General features: G+C 48.6%; 1 protein-coding gene across 1 annotated transcript in view; it reads right to left on the bottom strand.

The window, feature by feature from the left end:
* Positions 1-17,224, bottom strand: part of LOC147032765 (serine/threonine-protein kinase BRSK2-like) — a 242,804-nt gene extending 225,580 nt beyond the window's left edge. Inside the window, exons 1-2 of the mRNA XM_085850890.1 lie at positions 17,186-17,224; positions 16,337-16,548 (exon numbers count right to left, since the gene is read on the bottom strand). Coding sequence (XP_085707016.1) covers positions 16,337-16,548; positions 17,186-17,224 — 251 coding nt within the window. The remainder of the gene's footprint in view (positions 1-16,336; positions 16,549-17,185) is intronic.
* Positions 17,225-20,000: the final 2,776 nt, after the last annotated feature.

Here is a 20,000-nt window from a genome sequence, read left to right on the forward strand (position 1 = left end):
CACGACGAGCGTCTCCACCACGACCTCGGTCGCGCCGCCGGCCTTTCTCTCCGCAGTTCCCCGAATCCGACGCGAGCACCCTCTCGTCCGCCTTCGCCGCCGCCGCCTCTCCACAGCTCCGTCCTCTTCACTCCGACTCCGCGAACTCCCAACTGCACTCTTCCTCCTGCGAACTGAACTCTTCCTCCTGCGAACTGAACTGAACTGACGAACGCAGTCGTTTTTATAAGCCCCGTGGCTTCGCTCTCTCATCTTTGACCCTCTGCCTCCGACCTTTCACCTCGCTCCCCATTGGCCCGAGAAAAAGTGGGCGTGAATGCTTTTTGATCCATGAATTTGCATATAGCGACCGCCCTCCAACGCCCTGGAGGCGGGGCCAAATCGCCCCTCGCTCACCGATTGGACGGAACAAAAGTGGGCGTGAGTCGTTTTTGATCCGTTTTTCTGCGGAAAGTCCGCGATGCTTTTGAACACGCTGCTCGGTGAGCGCTCTACACGAGTCCAGCATCGGTGCCCACGAGTGGCGCGAGATGACGGTGATGCGATGGTGGCGAGTTGTGATGGTAAAGGTCGTGGCGGTTGTGGTGAAGCGGCGTTGTGGTTGGTGGTTGTTGTTGTGATGGCTGTTGAGACGTGGTTGGTGGTGGTAATAATGGCGGTTGGTCCAAAATAAAGATAGTAAAAGAAAAACGGCTATCCTGAAGAGTCGCAGCACGCATGAATGACATTTATTCCCTCTAGACAACGGGTTTGGGCCTAACTACACATATACTTACCGAGATATCTCACCTAAGGGACCTGAATGGTGGTTTGCGAATTTGGTCAACCACAACACTACCCCCTCCCCTTTTTACAGACTCGTCCCGAGTCGTCAAATTTTCGTGTGCCAGCATGTGTAGTTTTCCCCTAGTACATTTTACCTACGGATCCCTGAGTGCGACATTCATGGTATTCGTGTCCCCAAAATAAATAACCTAAGGGCTGAGTAACTACCTAAACAAACTCACTCACACGGACGACTTAAATAAAATTGCCGGCGCTAAGACAAACATGCCGGGGGCGCACTCATATTTACAGTACATCTTAACCTTAACTTACAAATTTTACACTAAACCATGGCCCAGGATCAATGAACTCTGCAAAAAGAAAGCAGTTAGCAGGGAGCCAGGCTGCCCGCATGCAGTCTCTGGCTCAAAACAATGCAGGTGACAGGGAACGTGGCTGGCTGCTCACACGCAGTCCAAGGCCTTCCCTTTTGAACTGAACGCAGTGAACCACAACGGTGCATGGGCTGCACAACGCAGTCTCCGTGCCAGCTCAAGTGGCACACGCAATGAGCACAACGAATGGATAGATGAATGGTTTGAACTGAACGCAGTGAACCACAACGGTGCATGGGCTGCACAAATGCAGTCTCCGTGCCAGCTCCAGTGGCACACGCAATGAACACAATGAATGGATGGATGAATGGTTTGAACTGAACGCAGTGAACCACAACCGTGCATGGGCTGCACAAATGCAGTCTCCGTGCCAGCTCAAGTGGCACACGCAATGAACACTACAAATGGATGGATGAATGGATGGACGCAAACACGGTGCACGGGCCGCCACTGCAGGCCCGTGTTGTAGCTGCCAACAGGGCAGTTCTCGCAGCTTGCAAACTGTTGCCTTGCGGATCCTGGCGCACATGGAAATAAACAGGGGGGGCAAAGCAAAAATTGAACAGGGCTGGTGAACGTGGGCAGTGGGCATGGCATGGCAAAGGCAGCAGGCAAACACAGCCCGCAGAAGAAGGCCGCTGCAGGCAAACACAGCCGGCAGATGAACTGGCCGGCACGGGCCTTGAAGAAAAACAGCCAGCAGATGAACTGGCCGGCACAGGCCTTGCAGCACAGCAGCTGCAGACGATCCAGCCGGCACAGGCCTTGCAGCACAGCAGCTGCAGATGAAGTTGGCCAGCCTTTGCCGTTCCGTGGAGGTTGGTGGAGGGAGTGCGGTGGTGCTGGCCACTTGGAAGGCGGGCTCGGACCTACCTCCATGTCTCCCTCCCACCTATCGCCTTTGCCTGTCACTGTACATACCCACTCCCTTAATTTGTCAAACCCCAATTTAGCCCCAACTAAATTTTTATTTTTTTTTAACTCCCCACTATAAATCGTCCCCTAACCCCCTTTATCGTCCTTGTTCGGCTAACATATCCTGTCACCTAGCCTACTCCCAACCCCTACGTTCCCTTCCCGGAGGGGAACAAGGGAGAGCTAGCATCCTGTGTCGAGGCCCAACGAAGCCTCAGGATGGCCTCCCCAGAGTTCGGCAATCGAACCCAAAGTGGGTCCAGCGGCCCACAACGAGAGCGAGGGGATGGATGGTGCGGAGGGGTACATCTCCTAATCTACCCTAACCATTTAACTGTTAAACTACCCCGGGGCTTTCAACAAGCGCCTCTCGCTTAAACTATTGGTTCTAACAACCCAGATTCCCGTCGCCTGTGTTGGTGTCCTCACAATTTCGGGCCTCGCCCCCCCAATTTTCTCTCCGTGCCCTCACACGGTCTCCTGGCTGGGACACGTGGCTCCCTTTGGCAGGCACGACCCTCTGCCGAATCTCCCGCTATGGCACCCCCGGGCACTACACCTCCTCCGAGCCTACCAGCTCCCTAACACCGGGGAGTGCCCCCCATGGCACCTCCCCTGAAACGCACACGTGGCAGGCTGGCTTCCCAGGCCCCTTTCCGAGGGTCACCTGTGCCCACAACACTGCCCACGCGGTCAATGGCGCCCCGGGCCCCCGCACCAAGCAGGCGCACCCGTGCCCACTACGCTATCCCGGCCCCCCATGGGCCCTTGGCCTACCACGGCCGACTAGCCTGGTGCCCGGGGTACCCACTCAGCGATACTCACCTTTCGCAGCCACGCTCCCAACCCGTCAACAGGGCTCCTGCACCCCTCCAAACGGGTTTCGAGCCTACATTCACACCAACAACAAAACGACCTCCATTTTTCAATTTGACTAACCCAGCAAACTTACTTTATACTGACCCCGGGGTCCCTTGGGCGGGAGTCACTCCTCACCCAATCACTCATCGCACCATGCATTCCCCATTCACTCCATTCACACAGACCCGCTGGCCTCACTCACTCATCATGTACTCACCTCACAACTCTTCAACACACACACCGCTGAATTTTGCCATCCTTCTATCTACCTCCCCTAACTAACTCGTGCTCCCACGTCGTCCCTTAAACTACAGCACGTTCCTTTTAACCTACGTAGCTAAGCTACGTCCCCTCTACACATTCACAGGTCTGTCACTGTCTCCTAATCTCTTTAATCAATTTCCCCACCTAAATCTGGCTACAATCCCTCTAACTAATCCATTCCACGGACTCCATGAGGACTTACCCCTGCCCCATGAAGTCGGTCTAACTAAGCTAACCCTTCCCCCTAACTAGTTTCCATCCTGTGCCCTGGTAAGGGGTCTTCCACCCCTTGCCCAGGAATCCTGTGCACCCGAAAGTGAGGCTTGCTTTTTTTTTTTTTCCATGCGCAGCACCAGTGCGGCAACTCGCGCACTTTACACCTGCCCGTGACGTCATGCAGCTGCACGTGTTCCTCGTCCCTCCTTGGACGGTACCATCCGGCAGGGACACCCCTCCTGCCGGATTCCAACCCCACGTGCAGCCATGGCGTCACCGTGCGCATAAAAAAAACAAGCCCCACGTCTCGAGGGGTTCCCCACGCGAACACATGTGCTTTGCCCGTTGGAGCTTAACACACACGATCGCGTGGAGAACCCGTCCGGTCCAAATCCATAATCCTGCCTAAACTTTGTCCGTCCGCGGGATCGGCAAATCCACCGCGTGCGTTTCCGGCCCGGGACTTCACTCTCGCAAGCGAGCACGTGGTGGTCTCGTGCGTTGCACAGCACGGACCTCGTGCTCACTGCTGGGTGAACCTGGCACGGTCCCCGAAACAACTACAGCCGCTACTCGGCTTTCTTTCCTCTGTCGTCGTCGTCGCCATTCGACCCACGCACACCTGCGTGTTACGACGCTCACAGTCCATTCCATCACATTCACACCTGGAGACGCGGCTGCGTGCTCCCGCATGCCAACCGACATCTCCCTCACATACCGCTCTCTCACACACACGGTCTCCCTTGCACTCGGCCGTTCACTCACGCATGCCATTACCCTTGCACACGTGGCTCCCCTCACTCGCGGCCTTTCACTCACTCGTGCTGCTCCATTCATACAAACCACACCACTCACACACGCGGGGGCACTCACCCGCGGTTCCTCATCCACACACCGTTCCTCACTCACACACGCGGGGGCACTCACCCGCGGTTCCTCATCCACACACCGTGCCTCACTCACACACGCGGGGGCACTCACCCGCGGTTCCTCATCCACACTGGCCGTTTCATCCACACACACGGCCTCACTCACACACGGTGCCTCACCCACACACGCGGGGGCACTCACCCGCGGTGCCTCATCCACACTGGCCGTTTCATCCACACACACGGCCTCACTCACACACGCGGGGGCACTCACCCGCGGAGCCATACACACAGGGACAACCACACTGGGGATTCGTGTCCCCACAAGGGTCTCCGGGGCCTCTATACCCCCCAAGCTCTCCGTGCACCCGTTCGCAGCACTCCTCCCCTCAACCTCGCAAAGCACGGCCGAACCCACCTGGTCGTGACTCGCCTCAAGGGGGCATACTCCCTCCCCTCGTTCCTGGAGGAGGCCATCCAGGTGCTCGCACTGGGTCTCTACCCAGTCGGCCAGCTCACCCCCATTATCCTCCACTACCTCCGTGTGTGTGTGTGCGTCACTTACCCCGTCTTCATCGTGCAGTCTCTCCTCTATTTTTTCTGTCTCCCGTGTCTGCCAACTCGGTCACCTCTTCACCCTTTACCTCCCTTGTCTCAACTATTATTATTTCCTTTGTCACGGCCTTCATGCCCGCCTGCAGGCATCGGCCCATGTTCTGCGTCTCACCCTGCAGCTTTTTCGTTTCTTCCTTCATGTTTGTTTCCATTTTAGTTTTCATGCGTTTTATTTCGTTTGTGAATGTATCCATTTTTTCGTTCATGCCTTTCATTTCGTTTGTCATTGCCGCCAGCATGGCGCATAGCTGGGCCATGTCGGGTGCGCTTGAGTGAGCCGTTTCGGCAGGGGTTGGGGAAGGGTTTTGGTGGAGAGGGGGAGGGGAGGTGTCATACACCGCGGCCGCTGCCGCACCCATTTCGGGCTCTGGGTTCAGTTGGGCGAGTCCGTTTTCCTGTACAATTAACATTTCCTGCACGGGGATTTCATCCTGAGCCATGGATCCTACACATTCTACATCCATTTCTAATACCCCCGGCTCCCGCTCGCCTTGAGACGCCATCTTGCTTCTCTTAAAGGGTCAATTTAGCTCGCTCGTAATTTGGAGGGAATCGGGGGTCGCTCCTCTCACCCCTGGACCGATTCCCGTGAATTTAGCCGGAGACAGGAGAGCCCGTTTTCCCGTTCTCCGATACCAGTGCCGTGAGGAGGGCGATGAGTTTGTATCCCACTCCTGACACCAGTGTCGCGGATTCGCGCCCGCCGGCGTGCGGACGGCCACGTAACTCGAATCGCGGCACGTCGCCCACCGGACGGACAATCCAGTCGTGACCCTCTCGGACTAACGCCGGGAACCAGTCACGGGTGGACCTTTCGGTCTCACCACGATCGAGCCAATCGGCCCCCGCGTGGGATAGGGTTGCTCGCCAAATTCGACCTACCTAAGTACCCACACGGAGGGTAGACCGGGCGATCGCACCTCGCCGCAGGTCGACTTCGGACACGGGCCACTTAAGCGACCCGTTCCGTACTATCGGGATAACCGAGCGGTGTTATCGTCGGCCTCGACGGTTCGATTGATTATCGGGCGTATTCAGCCCACTACCAACCCTTTACGTGAAGCAAGATGAGGATTCAATGAAAGAAATGACGAAGCGAAGCGGGAAAACAGTTCAATAATAAGCACATTTATTTCGCGGCACACGGGAAGCACACATATACAATTCCACCAAAAGCACATGGAAAAGAAGAAGACAAAAAGCAATTGCGACAATGCAGATCTAATACCGACTACGCGAGCACACGGCAACACTTATACAATTTTACTTCACAGACAGCGCCGACAACACATATTCCCAAAGCAAAAGAAAAGAGAACCACCCTCCAGGATGAGGGGGTAGGCGGGCCTGGGGCCGAGACCGTGTCGGGTCTACCCGTCTGATGATGAGACGCGGAGCGGCGGTGGTGCCTCAACTCCGCGGGCCTCGCGGACAGTGTCTGGTAGGGGGTGGGAAGGGGGCCCCCTTTTGTCGCACTATCTCAGCGCGGGGGGAAACAGGAGGGGGTTGCTGATGCTCGGGGAAAGGAGGATTTCACAAAATCGCGGGTCCCGCGACGAGCGTCTCCACCACGACCTCGGTCGCGCCGCCGGCCTTTCTCTCCGCAGTTCCCCGAATCCGACGCGAGCACCCCCTCGTCCGCCTTCGCCGCCGCCGCCTCTCCACAGCTCCGTCCTCTTCACTCCGACTCCGCGAACTCCCAACTGCACTCTTCCTCCTGCGAACTGAACTCTTCCTCCTGCGAACTGAACTCTTCCTCCTGCGAACTGAACTGAACTGACGAACGCAGTCGTTTTTATAAGCCCCGTGGCTTCGCTCTCTCATCTTTGACCCTCTGCCTCCGACCTTTCACCTCGCTCCCCATTGGCCTGAGAAAAAGTGGGCATGAATGCTTTTTGATCCATGAATTTGCATATAGCGACCGCCCTCCAACGCCCTGGAGGCGGGGCCAAATCGCCCCTCGCTCACCGATTGGACGGAACAAAAGTGGGCGTGAGTCGTTTTTGATCCGTTTTTCTGCGGAAAGTCCGTGATGCTTTTGAACACGCTGCTCGGTGCGCGCTCTACACGAGTCCAGCATCGGTGCCCACGAGTGGCGCGAGATGACGGTGATGCGATGGTGGCGAGTTGTGATGGTAAAGGTCGTGGCGGTTGTGGTGAAGCGGCGTTGTGGTTGGTGGTTATTGTTGTGATGGCTGTTGAGATGTGGTTGGTGGTGGTAATAATGGCGGTTGGTCCAAAATAAAGATAGTAAAAGAAAAACGGCTATCCTGAAGAGTCGCAGCACGCATGAATGACATTTATTCCCTCTAGACAACGAGTTTGGGCCTAACTACACATATACTTACCGAGATATCTCACCTAAGGGACCTGAATGGTGGTTTGCGAATTTGGTCAACCACAACAATATATAAGATACAAAAAAGGAAATGACAATTTCACTGACACCGTCTTTCCCACATGGCCACACCTGTATAAATGTCACTTATAAACATTATGAACTTCACCTTGAAAGCACCACTACAAAATTGATGAACCATTGAGTATTTGTTCCAGGAGAAAAGGAAAACATATGGATAAATCAGATCAAGAGATGAGGGTGAAGCAGGCCTATTATTTATTATAATTCACCAGCAAGGAACCCATCCTTGCAGACGGGTTAATTCCCCCACTTCCATGATGTCAAGGGTGTCTTTTATTTTCTTGTAATGACAGATTCCATGAGGTGGCACGATATGATATACATTTACATAGAGAGAACTGGGGTCCTCCTCCAACCCTGAACCCTCGGGATGATGAAAAAAAAATCCACTGCCTAAATACCTTCCCATGCATACCTCGAGTACAACTATCAGTTATCAACCCATTTCATCCAGCGGTTCATGAGTACATATAAGTAAAAAACAAACACAAACAGTATGATGTAAGGTATTCTCCCATTTATATGTCGAGAAACACTCGCTGCTTATGGGAGCAACCAGGGGGGCATGTATATGCCTGTTTGCACCATGCAGATTGCAGTGTGTTAATATTAATTATTATTATTATTATTATTATTATTACTAATATCTATATATTAATACTGAAGGACCAATTTTGTGCTCCTCCTAGTGGTCGCGTCACGTTTTTCTCGGTACTGTGACCTGGACTGAAAGAAACTTCGTACCTGTAAGAGTGCATCGCACATAGTGGCAATAGTCAACTTTCAACTCTGAAACAGAATAAACACTTTTAGTTGAGACGGGCGGGGGATGAAGAGACGGGGGCAGGGAGTGAAGAGGCGGGGGGGGGCAAGGTAAGCAAATTTTTGGGCAGGGGTAAGCAAATTGAAAGCGGGAGATGGGGGAAAATGGGGCGGGGATGAGTGGGCGGGGCTGGGGTGAATTAGGCGGGGTTGAGTGTGAGGGGTGGACAGGGAGGCGGGGGCAAGTGGGGCGGGGAATCAAGAGATGGGGGTGGGGAGTGAAGAGGCGGGGGCGGGGCCGGGGTAATTAAAATATTTGGGCGGGGGTAAGCAAATTGAAGGCGGGGGGGTGGGAGGTGGGGGCAAGCACGCCCTGTCCAGTCCATGTCCCTCGAGTGTGGTTGAGCTAGTGAAGGAGGTTGAATGAACGGAATCCGTCTGTGACGGGGTTTCGGCTAGTTGTTGTTGTTATTATTATTATTATTATTATTATTATTTAACGGCCATGGTTATTCCCATGTTATTGTGGGGTTGGCCTGGGGGTTATGAAAGACTTGGCACAATTCTTTTGGAAACTGGCTCGCTCGGCTCGACGTTCGAGTAAGGTTAGGGCAGGAATTTGGAATTTGGTCATGGTGCCATAACAGCTCGCCTACTCTTCACAAGGAGGACACCGTGGGGTCTTCAACTTCCACCAACAAATGTCAGCAGATGGGATTCCCATTTAACATCCATCCGAGAGATGGCACACACTTTGATGAATCACCCTGCATCTCAAACACAGGGATGACAGTTTATAACTGGGCAAAGATGCAAACCCAGGCGAGACAGCTTAAAAGGAAATGTGCATACCTCTCGGCCATCCTGCCAGCCCCCCACCCACCACGTTAATATTATCATTCTGCCATTAGCATCGGATGGAATTGACTGATTAATTTGTGGTTATAATCATTTTGATGAAAAATCTAACTTGGATGACATGGAGGCTGAAGTCAGGATTGAAGGAAGACATATCAGTAACCAAGGTTATGCTGACAATATGACTCCATTTGCAGAAGGTAAAGAGGAATTGATGAAATTGCTGCAGACAGTGAAGAATGAAAGTGAAAAAGCTGGTGTTCATTTAAACCTAAAAGAGGCTAAAATTTTGTCAACTAAGATCGGTATTCAGATGGGAAGATGACCACGTGGAAATAGTGGAAAGTTTCACCTTCCTGGGATCTAAGATTGGTCAAAGTGAGTGGAGTATATGGAGGAAAAATTAATAGAAGGTTAGAATTGAGGAGAACAGCAATGTCTGGGTTGAAAAAATCTGGAAAGAGAAAGATATGACAACACAAACCTCGAGAAGGCAGGTGAATGCTCTGGTATTTCCAGTTGCAATGTGTGGATGTGTGTCGTGGACAGTGAAAAAGAAAGAAAGGAAGATGATTGACAGTTTTGAAATGTGGTGTTGGAGACGAATGTTAAAAATACCACGGACTGCAAGATGAACATGCAAATCAGTACGTGAAGAAATGAGACCACCATGTACATGATGTTGAAACAGAAACTGCAATACTTTGGGCACATCATCAAGTAAGGTCAGGTCTGGGAATATGCACCGGAGCAGCACGTCGCTTGCATCCACCTTCCACCAGTACTCCAGGGACCTCCGTCTGGCGATCTCCCAGGCAGATGCCTGGAACATCCCCATCTCCTTGAGATGCTGATCAACCGACTGCAACCACGAGGAACGTGGTCGATCCATTGTCCTCCTCCACTCATGACACTCCCTTGCTGAGAGAATGTGATGAGCAAGATCAGTGTCAGGAAAACGAGCCGCATGTCCATACAGCCACAACTGATGCTCACGGAATGTACAGGAAACAAATCTCATTTGAGTCTCTCTCAGCAATTGCAAGTTGGACACAAATTCCAACCAGAATTAGCCAAGGATTCTCCAAAAGAGACCTGGTACTGAAGGAGTTAAGTCTCCATCTCAGATCCCTGGGCAGAGACAAAGACCCACATCCATAGAGCAAGAATGGAAGTACCAAGGACCTGAAGACTCAGACTTTCTTCCTCCTGTACAGGTACCGATAGTGCCAAACCCCATGATTCAGTGAATCCATGACTCCCCAGGCCCGACCAAGATGTCTATTGACCTCTGGCTCACAGCCAGCGGAAACATGAATGTCACTGCCAATGTAAGTTAATCTCTCTGTGACCTCAACATCCTCACCACAAACAGGTACAGACAAGATAGCAGCATCCAATATGTCACTGAAAGCCTGGATCTTAGTTTCAACCCAGGAAACCCAAAATCCCAACGGCTCCGACTCCTCATTCAGTACCTCGAAGGCCCCAAAATGAATATCCAGAGTCTCCGCAAGGATGACTGTGTCATCTGCGAAATCAAGGTCAGATATGTTGACACTCCCAAACGATGCACCACAGCATGATCTCACAAACATCCTCCACATGATCCAGTCCATTCAAGCGCTGAAACGTGTCAGGGGCCAGTACACACCCCTGACAAACTCCAGGAACAAGTGGAAATAAGTCAGAGATGGAATCACCACATCTCACAGCAGTCTCAGTTCCAGAGCACAGTTCAGACATTAGATTGATCAGTTTTAGTGGCACCCAACGAAGACCGAGAATCCTCCAGAGGGCATCCCAATTCACTGAATAGAATGCCTGGCAGAGATCAACAAAGGCTACAAGCAGCCACTGCAGAAACTCTCATCGGCGTTTGGTGAGGACTCAAAGGGCAAGGATAGGGTCAATCGTTGACCTCTTTGGTGTAAAGGCTGACTGCTTTGGGCACTGGTGCTCAAGCAGATGGTTGCAAACCCTATCAAAATTATCCGAGAGAAGACCTTGCTGGCACTGAAAGCAGTGTCATCCCTCAGTAGTTGTTGCAGTCCTGGCGATCACCCTTCCCTTTCCAGACAAGGACAACAAGGCCTCTCTTCCCATCAATTGGGATGATGCTTGTGTTCCAAACAAAGCACAGAACTGCATGCAATGACACAAGTACAGCATTTCCACCAGCTTTGAGAAGTTCAGCATGGATGCCACAGATCCCAGGAGGAGGAGATTGGGACCATACTCTGTGCAGAGCATTGGTGCTGCCGAAGCAGTCTTCTTGGCTATTGGACACAATCTTGGACGGGTCGCCACTCCGACACAGGATACCAGCAAGCTGGCACTCATTTTGCCAACCTCGGAAGGATGCCAGGCCGAGTTAACCCCACCTGGTATAAATTCAATACCTGAGAGGGATTTGAACTCAGGACCCTAGGATCCAAAGCCCACCAACCTAACCATTAAGTCAACACCAGGCATAGATCCCAGGAACTTTATACCATTTCAACTGGTTCAGCACAGCCTGTGTTTCCACAAATGAATGTGGATCACAATTGATTGGAGGGTCTGCAATAGAAATAGTGACACCCCTGATATCCAACTCAACAGCTTGTGGGTCAGCCTGGAACAGCTGCTCAAAGTAACCGGCTCAGCAGGCCTTCACTTCGGACTCCTCTGTCAAGAGCCCACCACCCTCTGCTCAAAATACAAAACACCGAGGAATGGGCTTGGAAGAACGCAATGCACAAATTCCCTTGTAAGTAGGATGAGAATCACTTGACCACCGGTGATGCTCTTCCCCTTCATAGATTCCTCCTTGTCCTCCCTCAATGCACGTACAGTTTTATGCCTCAGCTCCCTGAACAGCTCAGCTCTGCCATTAATCCTGGCCCTGTGACTCTGGCCAATGGTATCCAGTGTCCCTTGAGACAAAATTCTTCTTCGCCCTATGGTGAGTTCCAAGACATCCACTGGCAACATCAAGGATGGTGGTCTTGAAAGCACTCCTCAACTCTTCAGGATTTCCCAAAGCACCCAGACCCCCCCCCTTCAATCCCCACTCAGCCTATTCTCAATCTCCTCACCTACCCTCTCATCATTGAGTCATTGAGTTTGCTAACATCCAGCCGGGGCTGGGATGGTACCATTCTCCCAGATTTAAACTGCAACTTCAGAGTTGCCACACCAAGTCTGTGGTCGGTATTGAGGAACTGAGCACTCCAATAGACCGTGCAGTTCTGGATCATCCTTCAGTGACCATCAATGGGAATATGGTCAATCTCCTTTACCACATCACCAGCATCGGAATACCAAGTCCAGCAATGAGCCTGTCGGCGCTGAAATCATGAACCAGCCACCCTAAGTCCATGGACTTCTTTCAAAGTCAAGGAACTTATTGGTATTCTGGTTCACAGTTCCAGACCAATGGGACCAACACATGTCTCATAACCATCCGTATCAGATCCAGTCAATGCAATGAAATCCCACAAGAGGAGAAGAGTATCTTGCCTGGGGGACTGGTGGTGGTCGTATGGCAGCTTTAGCTGCCGGGGTAGCTATCATTTCTTTATGCGCGACTGTGTCGCTGATGCAGTGCCCCTCTACCAGTGCACACACTGGAACTGGTAATCATTTCACCGACCTCGGAAGGATGACAGCTGAGTTAAACCCCTGGTGTATTAATAAAGCGACCGACGGGGCTTGAACTCAGGACCCTTGGATCCCAAGCTGCCACCCTAACCACTGAGCCAACACCAGGCTGCCTGGGGCACTGATCAACCATAGACTCCACCGTGGCATAGAATGCATCCTTCACAGTGAAATCACTCACCTCAGTTGGAGCATATATTGAGACCAGGAAATGACACCCAAGAAGTGAGTAATCCTTCATTTCATAATATGCTCTTTGACTGGTGTTACCTCAATTATCATTGGAGTCAGCCTTTTGCACACAGCTATAACAACTCCTTGGACATGGTAACCATCAGAGTGACCATACCAACAGTAGGTGTAATCACCCGCCATGATCTCGCCAGTGTGACCACTCCTCCTTTTCATAAATGCCAAGGTGAGCCAATGAAAAAAGCCAAGAATTCACAAGGTTTCGGAAAAGCGATGATAATAGAAAACCTATACGCCAAGAAAACCTATCGAAAACCAAGACGCCAAGGTGAACAACGAATAGCCAAGATGTTGTGAAAAAAGCCAAAGAGTGGTCACACTGGATCTCGCCACTATCCAGTCCCCGAACCTCAGAGAGTGCTGCAATGCCGATGTTCAAACGTTGGAGCTCAGATGATAACAGAGACAGGTGATCATCCTCTCTTATGGAAAGGACATTCCAGGCACCCATCTAAAGGGACTGCATCAGGTTAACCCAAGGAGACCGCCATTTGGTGGAGGACAACTCAGCACCACTCCGCCACACAACACCGCAATTTGACCCAGAAAATTTACCCCGTGCTTTTCCTTCCATCAAAGAATGGAGGTCCCGAAGGCTTTGCCCCAATCCAGTCATCCGGTGAGCTGTACCGTGAAGGGCAGCAGCACAGGAGGTACTCCCATGAAGTGGGTTTTCAGTTTTCTTTGTATTTATGGGTTTTGCATAACGTAATGTTTTATGGTGGCCAGAGTGCAAATCCTGCCACCAACCTCTGAGATAAAAGTAACTCAACTGCAGGAGGAAATCTATAGACACTGTTGGGCACTAGATATGGATGGCCGTTGGCTCACCAGGAGCTCCTCCACCCTTTGACAGGCTTTGTTTTTAATCCTGCTGGGTGTCCATATCCATACACTCTCCTCACCAGGAAAGCTGGTGGGGGGAGATGGTTTAGACACCGACAACCTGACCCTGAAACAGGTTTCTGTGGTACCTGTAGCAAGTCACAGTTCTAATCTGGCCTGACCTGACAGACACCATGTACATGAGACCATGTCCAGACACATCACGCTGCAGAAAATGAAACTCTGGAGAAATAAACTCTGCTGGGTAGGGGGTGAGGAAAGAGGAGGAAGAGGCAGACCTTGTATGTGCCTGAGGAATAGGATAAAGGCTGCAACCAAGCTGTCTCTGCCAGAGCAGGATATGGACTTTAGAAATGTCCAGGAATTTTTAAATATTTTGAAATGTCCAGGAATTTGCCATTTTTTTGCTTTTTGCATTTTCAAAGGGATCATTTTAAAGATTTGGGATACTTTTTTTTTACCTTATTTAAACACATAAATCATTTTTGTACATTTTCTTATGCTGATAAAATGCAGTTATGTAATGTTTGGGCCAGGACAGTTAGGTGCAAGTTTGTACTACTCCATCATGGTGTAATGGGCGTGTTTGAACATCAACACACATGCGTCCACTTCCTATCCAACCTCACAGCGAGAGAGAGTCGGGGGGGGGGTGCTCATTCCTCGATTTCGTGTCTTTTTTGAGTCCGTACCATACACACTTGTTTGATTTTCTTCAAGAGCTCTTTACAATGCCAAAACGAAAGTTTAAATTTACTTCAGAACTAAAGACAAAATTTCCGTGTTTTCAAAGTTGTCGAGAAAAATGGGAAACTGATTGCTTGGTATGGAGAGCTGTTATGTATGTCTCTGTGGCAAATGAAGGTGCTATTGTTTTACAATGTGTGTGGACTCGGCCAAGCACAACATTTCCACTAATAATTCAGTATTTTGAGTGGAAGAACTGTGGTTGGCAGTCAAAATTAATCGAGGTCCGGAACACACCTAATGAGATTGCCGATACTATTCCTCAATACGTGAAGTAAACTCTTGAAAAGAGTATTGGAGTGTCCCTCTCTGGAGTGTCCTTCTTTTAGAAAGTTAAAATATGGTAACCCTATAGAATGCCTTAAGAATATTGGGTTTCTTCCAAGTTTCTTCCAGTTTAGTCTTGAACAAAAGTAGTGACTGTTTAAAAAGGTACTGGAATCATACTGGACAGAATTGACTGAATACTTTGTGGTTATAATAACTTTTACTTCCGGTTTGTGGTTATAATAATTTTCACTTCCAGTAGGTGTGCCTCACGAAACACCACGACAAGCTTCTTTACACTTTGACACGGAGTTAATCCAAGGTGGAAAACCTCATTGGGGATGGTGACAATGAAGTCGCTTCAACATCCATTGTGTGACCTCTTGTCCCCCTGGAAAGTTCGGTTGATATTGGATAAGTAACGACTGAATGTATCGTGGTCAGACAGAGAGACGGGCGGACACCAAATTGCGTATTTTAGTTTGATATCGCTATGGTTTTCATGAAGTGAAATGGAGTATTTTATTATGACATGTAATACCCCTCAAATTGGTAGGAGTGCCATACAATTCACATTTATATTGAGATAATTTGCATCTTCCCCATAACCCCTACCCCACATCTTGAACTCTGGGGGTTATGAAATTATTTTTATCGTATCTAACCTACCCGTGCACACCCAGAGTACAACCACCAGTTTTCAACCTATTCCATCCAGCAGTTTAGTAATGCATCAAAGTCAAACAAACAAACCTGCAAGCAAACAAACAGAGACTTCTCAAAGTATATATAGTATGATTATTATTCACAAATATATGTTGGACCACACATGAGGGCAATAATTTGTAATTTGTTGAAGGTGCCAACGGCAATTGTCTTCTCTTTGAGAAAGACACAATGGGGTATTTAATGGCTGCAAGATAATGCTAGCAATCTGGTTCCAGTTTAACATCCATCTGAAGGATGGCAAATTCATTGATGCAATGTGCTGCCTGCAAAGCACCAATCAAACGGTTTATAGTTGAGTCAAGAATTGAACTCATTCAATAGATCAAAAGTGAGTATGCTATTGATGGACCATCATGCCAGTTAGAAGGATGCCGATCAATTGGCCAGAACACTATAATGTGATCTAATTAAATTTATACATGAAGGCTCCTCATCGCAGATCATATATTTATTTATTTATATATATATATATATATATATATATATATATATATATATATATATATATATATATATATATATATATATATATATATATATATATATATACACACACACACACACACACACACACACACACACACACACACACACACACACACACACACACACACACACACACACACACACACACACACACACACACACACACACACACACTTTTACATGAGCATATCCAATATATTTAATCTGTTCATGAAATATAGAAGAGTTTTATTCAGTAACAATGACGATGAAAATTTGCCCATTGTAAAATAGCTTCATCCAAGGTATTGATAATGCAATGCCAAAGCAAAATAATAAAGAATGCACAGCATTTGTTAAAAAGTCACAGCATTCCAGCATTCTATAGATCCCAGAACATTTTCTCACCAGACCCCTAATTGCTTTGACAGTATACTGCTCACCAGATTGAATGGCTGTGGCAGAAATCGAGAGCTGAGATAATCTGCCGCAAAAACTTCCGTGCCTCTTTTGGCGTCAGCCGACCCTTTTTCACAAGGTAGTCAAAGAGCTCGCCTCCTGATACATGTTCCAGCACGAGGTACCTGCAGTAAATGCACAGCACCTTAAATCTCAATATACCTCGTCCAATCCAAGCTGCATATTGTTGCAATTTCTATAAAGATTCTCCTGGAAAGAATCAGATCAGAGCAAGCTTGTCCACTGGTTGTTTGAGAGAAACAAGACACAAATATTATATTCTAATGACAAAAGATCATCAGTAAGTCTGTGGATTGATTTTAAAGAAACAGGCTGGATTTGTTGGTTTATTTTTCCCAGCTAATGGCTCATTATGCTGGGACCTCTGGTTCAAATCTACAAATAGCCTTTCATGTAAAAGTTGATATCAACTAATCTCTTAAACTGACATATACATTAATTTACACACAACATACCATGATGCTTAGACAAAAGTTAAAAAAGATCAATGACTTTAAGTTGATGAAATTGTATATTCGTTCACCAATATATTATTTTTAACTGCGATTTTCGACAATTTATTTGAATAATTATTTAAATTTTCAACTATACACTCAACCCTATTTAATTATTCGATATCCGTGTTAAATGGGTTGATATGTAATTGATATAAGATGATCAATAAATTTCATTTGACAAATGATAACTTTGGACATTCATGAATCCTTTCATGTCGTTTTTTTGCATAACACTACAGCTACAATTTTGCATTACACTACAATTTTGTAATTAAAATACTTTGCCTCTCCTTGCTGTTGTTTTGTCCACCAGACCTTTGTCACCAGCTCTTTTGGCCGGCGACCTTGAGTCATCTGTACAGTATGATAAAAGTGCTTAAATTTTTTAATTGTTCACTATCAATGTCTTTGCTCTGTCATCATTTAGCAAATGGTTCCAAGTGAGTGGTGATACAGTACAACAAAAAACTGCAGGGTCATTTAGCACCAAGGTCTTGTCCCACAGTATAACCACTCATTTGCATCACTTATTACAAGGCTGATCCCTCCGTTTGGAGAGGTGCTCACTTATTAATGTTATTGATAACACAACAATACATACACATTTGAGGGACATTCTAAATGTTCGTGTAATGAGAAACACAAGACATAGAAGTGCAAGAAGCACCAGCTCTTGGTGAATGCTTATAATTTAATGCAGCGTAATGGCTTGAGCGTCTGCTCTGAGTCTGAGAAGTCGGTGGTTCATACCCTGGCCGGGCCATACCAAAGACTTTAAAAATGATAAGTGTTGCTTCTTTTCTTGATGCTTCAATTTTCAAAGGAAAGAACACAGACAAGCAACCATAGACTGGCAATACTAGCAGAGGTTTTATTGGCTCAATGCCCTCCTCTTGCACGAAAATTCCTTGTAAGAGAACTCTTATTTATGACTGTTTCAACTCAAAAGTTTTTTCAAATATACATACAGAGTCAAGGCTCATGGAAGAGCGAGAACACATAATGGATCAGGATACAACATAACAAAAGGAACAGCAGAAAGAGAAGGGGGAAATACCAACAGCAGGGCCAATGGAATTATGCTTGAGTCAATTCTTTCCCAATAGTTTTTAATATACTCCAGAGCATAATCAGACTGCTCGCATAAATTTGATCTCTCTCTGAAATGTACTAACCCTTCCTTTATTCTGATAAGACAAAGTTTCAGTCAATAATAACTATACCAAATGAAAAAAATAGGAATAAATGCATTCAATAGAACGAAAAAAATGTTTGAAAATGTGGTACGAGAAAGCTTGTCATTGATTTAATAAGTGGACTCAGACTTTTCTACCATGCAATAAATACAGGGTGATCCAAAATTAAGCCCCTATTTTAAGTATAGAAATACCGTGTTGTTAATGTAAATAAAACACCAAAATATATTGTTGCCAATTCGCGCCCGCCGGCATGCAAACGGCCACATGATTCGAATCGCGGCACGTCGCCCACCGGACGGACAATTCTGTCGTGACCCTCTCGGACTAACGCCGGGAGCTAGTCACGGGTGGACCTTTCGGCCTCACCACGATCGTGCCAACCGGCCACCTGCGTGGGATAGGGTTGTTCGCCAAACTCGACCTACCTAAGTACCCACATGGATGGTAGACCAGGCGATCGCACCTCGCCGCAGGTCGACTCCGGACATGGGCCGCTTAAGCGATCCGTTCCGTGCTATCGGGATAACCGAGCGGTGTTATCGTCCGCCTCGACGGTTCCGATTAATTATCGGGCGTATTAAGCCCACGACGAACCCGTTACATGAAGCAAGATGGAGATTCAATTAAAGAAAAGATGAAGCGAAACGGGAAAACAGTTCAACATAATGCACATTTATTCCGCGGCACACGGAGAGCACACATATACAGCCAAACAGAATGCACATAAAGCAATTTAAAACAACAACAACAATGCAGAGCTATGACCGACTACGCGAGCACATGACAACACTTAACAGTTTTACTTCACCAGACTGGCGCCGACACACACACACGTTTACACCAAACCCCAAAAGAAAATGGAAGTGCGACTTCCCTGATCGCGTCGAGTCCTCCTTCTGCGACTGCAACTCCGAGCCCCTCCGAGTGCTCCGCGAGCTCGTGCCGCGTGTCGCTCGTGTGGTCCGCTCGACTGTACGGACGGGGTTTCGGGGAACCGGATGGGGCTTGTTCGGCGCTGTTTTCCGTGCTCGCGCACGGGTCAAAGAAGCAAGGCAGGAACCACAAGCTCGCGACTCGAGCCAGAAGACGACCATGAAGACCAACCCTCGACCAACCAACTCTTGACCAACCAACCCAACAACCCTCAAGGTCCGTCCTGTCCGCCTTTTGTAGCGCGGGGCCCCGCCCTTCGCTCCGCCCCGTTTTCGGCCCCGCCTCCCTTCGAGCTTCTTGGAGAAGCCTCTCGAAGGGGGGCGTGACCTCTCGCTTTCCCTCCACCCCGCGCCGTGCGGGGGCCGGGGGAGCCAGTCTTGGCTCAGAACCAGAGAATTATTCCCCCAAAAAGAAGCCCCCACCCTTTCTCACCTTTGACCCCTGCATCGCCCCTCCTCCACACCGAGCACAGAGAACCTCGAAGGGAAAAACAGGCGGGAAAACCCCCGAGCAGAGTTGTTGGTTTTTTTTTGTTTTCGGAGATCGTAACTGCACAGGGCCAACTGAATGGCGAGTGGCGAAGATGTGGTAGCGTTGATGGTGGAGGTGGCGTGGTTGTAGTGTGGTTGGTGCTGTGGTGGGAATGGCGTGGTTGTTGAGATGCTGTTTGTTTGAAATAAAAGATAGAACAGAAAAAATGGCTAACTCAAAGCGTCAAAGCCCGGATGGATCACATAAATTCTTTCTATACAACGGGTTTGGGCTAACTACACATGTACTTACAGAGATATCTCACCTACGGGACCTGAATGGTGGTTTGCGAATTTCCACAACCATAACAATATTTCTCCCTGAAAGGCCATTTATTGACGTTTTATTTTGTGAAAATCAAATTTCAATATAAGTTTCTTTGTTCTCAGCACTATCTTTCAATTGCCCAACAACATTTTCATTCAGCAATGTTTTCTGGTGATCTCGCAATTTGGTATGACTTCGTC

Source organism: Eptatretus burgeri, chromosome 2 (genome assembly GCF_056783735.1).
Source record: "Eptatretus burgeri isolate ZD-2024b chromosome 2, Ebu_testis_v1, whole genome shotgun sequence".
NCBI lineage: Eukaryota > Metazoa > Chordata > Myxini > Myxiniformes > Myxinidae > Eptatretus > Eptatretus burgeri.